The sequence below is a fragment of the Microtus ochrogaster genome, chromosome 24 (genome assembly GCF_000317375.1).
Source record: "Microtus ochrogaster isolate Prairie Vole_2 chromosome 24, MicOch1.0, whole genome shotgun sequence".
In the NCBI taxonomy this organism is placed as follows: Eukaryota; Metazoa; Chordata; class Mammalia; order Rodentia; family Cricetidae; genus Microtus; species Microtus ochrogaster.
In genome coordinates, this window is record NC_022024.1 from 31,411,904 (window position 1) to 31,421,225 (window position 9,322).

Sequence of the window (9,322 nt, forward strand, 5' to 3'; positions counted from 1 at the left end):
CAACATGTGCTAGCAAAATCCACAGAAAACCTGAGAAAGCTTGGGAAGGAATTCTAGACAGAAAAGAGCAGAGTTAAGCAAGGACATTTACAGATGGAGGCCCTCAGTGAGACTGGGAACTAGGGACACTGAGAGATCCTGCTCGGAAATGGTGAGGGTGGACTGAAGATGGGTATGTGTCTGTGTGTGCTTTCATGCCCAGACTCTTGCCTGATAGCGGTTCCGGCTGGTGCAGGCACCACAGGAGGCGCAGCTGAGATCAGGAACTAGACACTCTCTCTGAGGCATGCCCTCCAGAAGACTGGCCAGCCGGAAAGTAATAAAGAGGAGGGTGGAGGGTGAATTGAAGGCTTCAAAAAGATGGTATGTGCACAGATGTATACTGTTGTGTTTTCTTTCTTTTTTATTTTTGACTGGAGAAAGACATTTGATTCTGGGGATTGCTAAGAAAGGTATCTTGACTTTAAAAATTTGTTGCTTTGGAAAAGAGGTTCTGCTTTTGTTTCCACCAATGAACCTGTGGATTCATTCCAGACTAACATGGTTTGATGGACCAAAATCCCCTGAAATGTCACTGTGAATATCCCCAAAGATACTTTGCCCAATAAACAGTAGGAAGTAGGTTACAGAGAATTATGCCCAAATTCCCTAAATGATTATTTACTGGAGGTTGTGGGCTCGAGGAGCGGGGACAAGCGGTGTGCAGGCGGCAAGCTTTGACACCCCCCCTCCACTATTCCTGAGCGTGAGCCTGCTTCCCAGAGTCCCCGTGGGTGGAGAGGTGGCAGCTGGAGCAGAGATTCATGGGTGGCAGTGGTCCCTGGCTCTGCATGCCCAAGACTTTGTGACGAGAGGCGTGTGGCCACAGCCCAGTGGGTGCCCAGCCTGGTGGAGCTGCCCCAGCAGAGAGACACTTTGGGATCACTGCTGCGGCCTCCTCCGTGGCAGCCAGAATTGCCATCAGCCAGATGGCTGGTGTGACTACCTTGTAGCCTCTACCAGCATTTAATATTATTCATATGGAATGTAGAAGGTGCATGTTTGCTAGGGCATTTTCCAACTTACAAGAGCAACTGGATTTTTGTGGGCTTTGCATGTGGTTAGTTGCTCTCCTTTTTCCCATCATATTTGTGCCCCATCTGGGCCAGTTAAGATCGAAGAACATTAGGTCTAATTATATAGAAAAGGGGGAGATGTTGGGGACTGTGGACCCCCAGACCCTGAATTTCCTATAAACAACTTGTTTTTCCTATGCTTGCAGCTGCTCTGAGCAAACAAGAGACCCTCCTTTGACGGCAGGGGAGTGGTTTCTGGTGGCTTGCAGCTGAAGGATCTTCAGAGCTAAAGTGTGGCCATTGATCAGGGAAGGCACTACAATAAGACATAAAGTACTCAGAGCAGTGAGAGACTTGGAAAGGGTAGGATCCATGAAACCCAGAAACCCAGGTTAGCTGCATGAGCAGAAGGAACAGCGGTGGAGTACGAGGCGCACACTGTTTCCAGACTGGTCAATGAAGACACAGCTATGCTGGTGCTGTCTCACCAGCTGTGGTGCTAACAACTAGAGAGCAATCCTTTGGGCGCCCCTGTCAGGAATCTGCATCCATGTTTATTCCTATAATTTAAAAAACACATAATTTCCATTTTAATTCTCGACTCCCCACTGGTAGAATTCATAAACACAGCCCAGAGCGCAGAGCACAGGTCTTAGGAATTCAGCTGGTTCAGCTGGTCAGGCTGACTTCTGTACAAGCCCAAGTATCAACGGCAGTAGGGGGAATCACATATCCATGCAAATTAAAATCTAGCTCCATTTAGAATAAAATAAAACCAAAACAACAGCCACTCAGATAGTAGTAAGAATCTGTGTTTTCCAAAAGCAGCTGGATGGATAACTTCTTATGCTGCTATTTAGTCAGCACTCTTGGCAAAGGCCAGAGAAAGAAAATTCCCTCTTCTTAAATGCGGGCAGAGTCTTGGCCACAGCAGAAGTAATGCCTAAGCCATAAAAGGGAGTGCAGCTTCTGCCGATTTTCCTTGGGGTTTGTTCTTGGAATCATATTCACATTTACCCAACATATACCAAGAACAATCCAAGTAGGCCATGGTAGATATGGAAGATAGGATGTTTGTTATTTTTTTTATTTATTTATTTGAAATTAGCCCAGACTGTTGTGGAACTCACAGTGTTGCCAAATTCACAGTGATCCTCCGGCCCCAGCCTCCTAAGTATTAGGATTATAAGTCTGAGCCACCACAACTGACGTGAGGGAGAGGGTCCCCCTCGGAGTCAGTGCAAGACACATCCAGCACAAAGGAGATTTAATACTCTGGAGGGGCAGGCAGATAGGGGTTGGGGTGGGACGGGGGGGGGCTGCAAAGACAGCAGCAATAGAAAGAAAGCAAGCAAGCACCAGCAGGATTTTTTGTTTGTCTTTTACAGGAGTGGGTTTTTAAGGAGAAGGGGGGGAAGTCTATGCTAGGGTGAGTTGGTAAATCCTGACTGGACACATTAACCAAATAACAAATTTTGATCATTGGACCTTGGTGTTTTGTTTCAGGAATAAGTCAGTGGCAAAATAAAGGAATAGACCTTGGGGGCTAGCTTTGGGAATGTAATCTAACAGTCGGGGCGGCAGGTGGGGTGGGGAGAAGGGTAAAAGGCAAAACCTGTCAGAGCCATGTTTGTCATTCTGGGCCCTGTGTTTGCCAAGCTCTGGCCGGTTAGAGCCCTTCACCTGGCCTAAGAATGGATCTTGTACACAGATTCTATTACAGTGTTTAGTCAAGATGCCCTGGCATAATTACTTGGAAGCAAGCAAGAAACTCGTGCAGAGCCATCTCAGAAGTGCAGCTTTAAAAGAAAAATAAATGGAGTGTGTGTTGCTATTGTTGTTGTTAACTAGGTCTTAAGGTTGGTTTGTTCTGTGTGGTGGTCAATAACCAGAGGAGACTTTGACACCTGGAAATGGGGTGCTCCAAAACATGTGGCTTTAACATTGTGACTTCTCAGGAGGCAGGAGCTGGGGACCCTAAAAATAAGTGACAATAAAAGACGAAAAGCTCAAGGGGAGAAGCTGTGGGAACCAAAGCAGCTATTCAAAGACAGAAACTATGACTGGAAGCTGGGAAGACAGTCCTGACTTCTCTGGTATCTTTTCCTTAAGTATGGCTCCTTGTCAGGGACAAAAATGCAAGAGTCGCTCACTCAACACAGACATAAAAAAACAAGCAAAAGCACACAGTGAAATGTCAGCCTCCCACGAGCCAGGAAGAACGCCCTCACCAGTAGCCTGGTCATGCTGACATCCCAGATTCCCAGAGTGCAATATGGTGATAGAATGGAAGAGCTAGACTTCCCACTGGTAATGGAGACATTAATCTTCAGAATCCAGCCTGTACTTCACGAAGAGAAACATGCCAGTCACAGAAGGCAAGCAAGCAATCCCCACACCAAAACAAAGCTCCCGGTTTATAGACAGCTTGCCAGGTATCCAGCTAGACCCCCATCGACACAGTATCCTTAAAGTCAATTGTTCTCCATAGGCTGGAGAAGGAGCACAGAGTTAGGAGCACTTAGCATGCACAGTGCCCTGGGTTTGACTCCTACCACAGAACAAAATAAATTAGTAAAGATTACTTTCCAAATTCCCTAAGTGAGCAAGGTGGTAGAAAGGTGATCCTCACAAAATGGAATCAGCTAGACTTGCAGATTCAGGAACAAAATCAATTACTGCTATTGGTATAAGTTTAGTTGTGTTCAGATAGCATTAGACACACATGCAGGTAGTCTCTCTTCATAAATTGATCCTTATGTTTCCAGGACGCTCTTTCAGGTTACTTCCAAAGAAACCTATGAAATATTACATCTTCATATATTATACAATCTAACAAATTTTACTGTTCACTTATCAACCCCCGTACATCTATCAGGGCAGGGCTCTCTGGGGCAGGTTTTCCTCTAACATATTGCCTCAGACCTCTGCAGCTTTGAGCAGACATGTAAGATAGATGTTCTTGATAGGAACACTCCGTGCCATGCTCCTGTTCCACCCTCTTCCCTTCTACGCCATGTTCTGACATTTTCTTCTTCCCCTCTTTCCCATTCACTAAAACTTCCTTCCACTGAATTTAACATCTGATAACATCTGCCCATCTGTAACATCCGATTTTGTGTTACACCCTCGGTATAATTTGTGTGCCATTGTACTGTATGCGAGTCGAGCAAGGGCCTGGAGATTGAACGAACACCCGTACAGAGACCAGGGTCATTTGAAAGAAGATCAGCCAAATGCCAGTTTATTCAGGTATGGGGGCTTCCTTATCTACCTAACTACTGTACAAGGATCTCCGCCCAGGCAGGTGGGAAATTACCATATTAACAGTGGAGACAATGCCCTGCAGCTAATCACCAGGCAGGGGCAGGGAGAGCACAGAAACACACAGGAAGCTTAGTTAGCTGACCATAAACTGTCCCCGCGAATGCACACCAGGAATAAGGGCAGACCAAGGCCCTACACCCATCCGTTCACATGTTGTGTGAATCATCTTTTTCCATTCCTAGAAGGTTCCATTTTCATCTCAGATATACCCTGGTGGTCTCTTTCCAAGCTTCTCTCTTCCTGAAATTACGTCAGCATTTTACCCTCTACATCTGGCAGCTGCAGTAGGTGAAGTCCCCTCAGGTGTGTCAATTTCCCCTTATTCTGCTGGCCCTTGGTTGAGGCTCCTTTCTCTTCAGGCTTAATTATTTTAAACTGCCAACCATAATAGGGAAACTTTTTAATGGAATTACTTGGGGCCTAAAGAGAATAGAGTGTCCTGTTCTCCTTTCTGAGGGTCATAATTGTTTTTTTTGACTGGTCCCTGACAGAACTGCTTTTAACCTAAATTCAGTTCTCGGAACTTCTGTGTGAGATGAATTTGAGGTGCTAACCTGTATAGGGACTAGCTTAAAGCATGAACTCCTCAGGAATCTCCCCCTTTTTTACCCATAATGAAACAAGATGTTGAAGTCTTTGTGGTGGAGGTGTGAGGCCGCATTACTTGTGATTACTCTAACGGTGTACCCTTGACCTCTAAGCCTATGGAGGGCAGTGTTCACTGTAGAATGCTCACACTGGGCTGTCACGGAGATCTCTGTTGGAATTTGTTGCTTGAAGCACCACTTCTCAACAGTCTGTCCAGCAAATTCCTTAGGACCAACGCAGCTTTAACTGCTGCACTGGCAGTTACCACACAGGCCGAAGCTCTGTGGCCTGTCTCTCTAATGTGCTGATAGAAGGGGCTCCAAAGCCAGGTGTGGTTCAACCCATTTCATTTTCTCACCAGTTTTTTTTTTTTTGGTGCCGTTCAGAAGCTTTTCTTTTCTATATTTTTATGCAGAATTCCTTGTTTGCAGCAGAGAGCTGACCGGATCCTAGTCAGTCTTGGTACCTGGGGACATCTCTCCTTTATCCTAAGGTCCTTAGTTTCTAGAATACTTGTGTCCCATCAAGGGAACCTGTTAGCCTTTGATGGATAGCTAGGAGAAACCCACCTTCCATGCTGGCACTCCTGCCTCCAGCGTCACTCTTGGCCCCTCCCTGTGCCTGTGCCTAGGTCGAGTGTCCGTACAGTTTTGCACATTTTGCCTATATTTTCCTACCTCAGTGGGCCACTCTCCTCAAATCCACCATGTCCCTCGCTATCTCTCTTTAAGCTCTAGTGCTCACCCACTTCTATATATGCTATGAGCACTGGTCTTCTCTATGGTGGTTTGTCAATCACTCATCAGTCTTCCTTCACCCATAGCCTGTGATCATCTCATCTTTGGCCACCCTTACATCTTCTCCAATTGTCAAGGTCACATGAGGACTAACTGACATTTCTTAACACCCTGTTCTTTGTTCACAATTCCTGCCTCACCTCATCGCCTGGCATAATGTAGCACTATAGCACACAGTGAAGAACCACTCAGACTCAAACCCCAGAGCCATCCCTAGTAACACACTCCTGTGCCATCATCTAATGTGTCGGGGCCTCCGCTTCCTTGGTTTTAAAGTGATGGACAATGTTAATAACTCACCGCATCCTAAGAGCTACATGACGTTATACACATAAAGCACTTAGAACACACAGTAAGTACCTCATAATTTTTAACTACTTTCATTACCATGTTTTTACCTTATCCAGAAACTAACTTCCTTTTGCATGGTTATGGTTTACACAGTACCCCTACCTTAGCACGACTCAAAGTCTATTTGTTCATCTCTGTGAAATCTTCTAGTCTATTATCTATAATGGGTTTTCTGGATTTTACTTCAACCCCTCTATAATTTTTCCATTCATTGCCTTGCACACAGTAGGCAATCACTCTGCCGCAGAACTATGCCTCACCCAATTTGCCATCTTAGGCAGAAACAAACCCATTTGGAAATGCAATAGAGTTTGCCTATAATAATAAGCACACTCTCCTCCTTCCTTCTCCGGGCAAGGAATGTCGGCATTTACCTAGACTATCGCAATGCCAGCATCCACCCACCCTGTTCTTGCTTTGGATGCTTCATCTTCAGTAACTCCCTCCACCAGAAAAGACTCTCAACCTTTAAACTAGACCAAGTTATAAAAACGTAAGGTAAATTTAGTAACCAAATATAATTTGATGAGTTAGAAACAAATAGGATGTCCAAAGGTCTATATAAAGACTTCTGTTACCAAGGACCCAAAGCATGACATCTCATCAAGGTTCCTAATGCTTCGTCGAACAAAGCAGGGCCATCTCCGTGAAGAGCCCTTAATATTAGACTTCACATCGAAACCCACGGCTTACCTGTACTCACTTGAAATGCAAAACTGATCACTGGGACTACCCTAGGACACTTTTATGTTGAGATAATATAGTATGACATAAAAATATTAATGATGCGTCTTCAGTTATGTGAGTATGCAAATCGAATTGGCCAGTGGTGAGTAGGAAAAATTACCAGTTCTTGGAGAAGGTGCCCTTGCGATTTCTAGGGAGCAGGGTTTCTTTGTAACGGCAGTGTCCATGAGATCACAGAAAAAGTTCTCATTTTCCGAAGGAAATGTCTCCAGAGAGGCCGATGGCACGATTTCCATGGTGTGATTCCTCTTTTTTGGATAAGACTCCTGAAAAGGAGAGGTAATGAAGAGCTTTTTAATAAAAACACAGCCTTGTCTGATTTATAAAAATCAGACGGGTAGTTGGGTCCACCAGCTGTTGCCAAATTGGCTAAGAACTGATGCTCTATTTGAAAAGGTCTTATAACTATATGTTGTTATCACTGGTAGCTTCAAAAAGTTCTTATCATTCGGTAAGCCCGAGTTTCCATTAGACAGTAACAGTCTGGATCTTCCTCTGCTATGCATATCTACTTTCTAGACACAGAGTAAACAGCTTCAATCAGCAATCATTTCCCAGGCCCTCCTCCTTGCCTGCCTCCTAGAGATAGCCATAGAATTCACCTTCAGCCTGTTAGACACAGCAGAATTCTGGGGAAGGCTTCCAAAGGAATAGTTCTCCCCCAGAGAAGATTGTGAGGGGGCTACTCCCCCTAGGCTCCTCTCTAGAGGAAGGGAAGACTTTGTGTTTTACTATAATGCAAACTCAAGAACAAAATGATAAAAAAAAAACAGAAGCTACAATAATAAGATAAAAGTGACTGGTACCCTAATGATATCGTTGAGTTGCTAGAACAGACCTAGAAAAAGCTTCTTCAAGCTTTGTAAGTAAATATCAGCATCCTTATAATAAGTCATTGCTGTTTGAGTTTACACTCAGAATTGTAAGTATCCCATCACATTAACATTTTTCTTTGTAAATACTGTCAACTATATAATCCACTATGGCTAAGACTTTTTAAGGTAAGAATATAATTTATATCCAGATTATTCAAATTTTATGTTACTAATTCCTCAATATATTCTAAAAAAACACAATTCAATTAACTGTATAACATCTCAATTTCTTATGAATGATGAATTAACTAGTTACCAATAATTACTGCCCCTTCCGTGTGTGTGTGTGTGTGTGTGTGCGTGTATGAGAGAGGGGGGGTGCTATATTAAGCAGTAAAAGCTAAGCATGCATGTTCTTTTCTTAATTGGTAAGACATGGTCCTAGCTCTCAGGGAGTTCATAGTCTACTTGAGAAGACAAATTACCTGCATGACGGATTTCAGAATGAATAACATTTTGTTTTTTTTCTATTTGTTACTTTATAAAGTACACTTCATAACTGGGAAACAAATAACAAGAAAATAAACTCATTTTCTGAAAATCTTCCAAGATCCATTCCATGGTTGATAGAGATTTAGTGCGAGCGCCCACTTTCTCTGTAATGATATTTACAGTGAGTGGAACTCAAGGTCAGGGTAATTGCTTTCAGACCACACCAGACCCTCACACATCAAAGAGTCAATTATGTCCACTCTACTGAAAGCAGGAAATTGGGAGTAATTTATTTTTAACAACAAAGGGTGACAAAGTAGAAAGCAACCAGAGGAAGCAATCAAGAGGGTATTTGCTTTAAAAACCCATGTCAGAGGAGAAACGATGAAAGGAGTCACAGAGTTCTGTCCAGAGAGGCTGTGCAGCTATAGAACGCCTTTCCCGACGTGTCTGAAAGGCTCTCCCTCAAGTGCAGCCTGGCAAAGTGGAGGGAAGGGTAAAGCTCTTAAAAGGCAAAAAAACTGAAAGAAGAAAAGACTAATGTTTAGAAGATAAGAAGGGGAAATTTGGGTCAAAACTCAAAATAAATTTATGAATTAAAGCTACGACTTGTTTTATAAAATAAATACACACTGACAAAGTAAGCCAACAAACGGAACTGGAAAGCAACAGAATTGACCCCCACTGCTGAAAATCTCCAGCTACTTCTCTGTGGCTGAGATAATGGATGAAGCACATTTCGTGGTCAGACCAGATGACTGTGCCATCATCCCCCGTGTATTGTGTCTTCTGCACCACCCTGTATCCAGAATCTGCTGGCGGCCCTGCCGTGCGGCAGGAGTTGAATATGCCCTGTGCGTCAGTTGGACAGTCTCTTGTCCTTTAAACAGATAAAACTACTGTCATCTAAAGGATTTGACCTTTTTGTTAGTTTGCTATTGCTTACTTCGTTGCTTTTCAGAGCTGAGAAGCTGTGGTGTACACATGCCATCCTGGATACGCATGAAGCTGAGGCAGGGATATTTTGAGTTTGGGGGCAGCAGCCTGGGTAACACAGTAAAAGAACGGAGAATGAAGGAAAGAACCTAAGGAAGGGAGGAAGAGAGGAGCCAAAGAAAGGAAAGAAGGGAGGGAGGGAGGGAGGGAGGGA

At 43.9% G+C, this 9,322-nt stretch overlaps 1 protein-coding gene across 9 annotated transcripts in view; it reads right to left on the minus strand.

Moving 5' to 3' along the window:
* Anks1b (ankyrin repeat and sterile alpha motif domain containing 1B) overlaps nucleotides 1–9,322 on the minus strand; it is a 760,073-nt gene that overhangs the window by 601,386 nt on the left and 149,365 nt on the right. For all 9 annotated transcript variants that reach the window (XM_013350332.2, XM_013350331.2, XM_026784589.1 and 6 more), the window contains exon 8: nucleotides 6,966–7,131. In XM_013350332.2, the coding sequence (XP_013205786.2) occupies nucleotides 6,966–7,131 (166 nt within the window). The remainder of the gene's footprint in view (nucleotides 1–6,965; nucleotides 7,132–9,322) is intronic.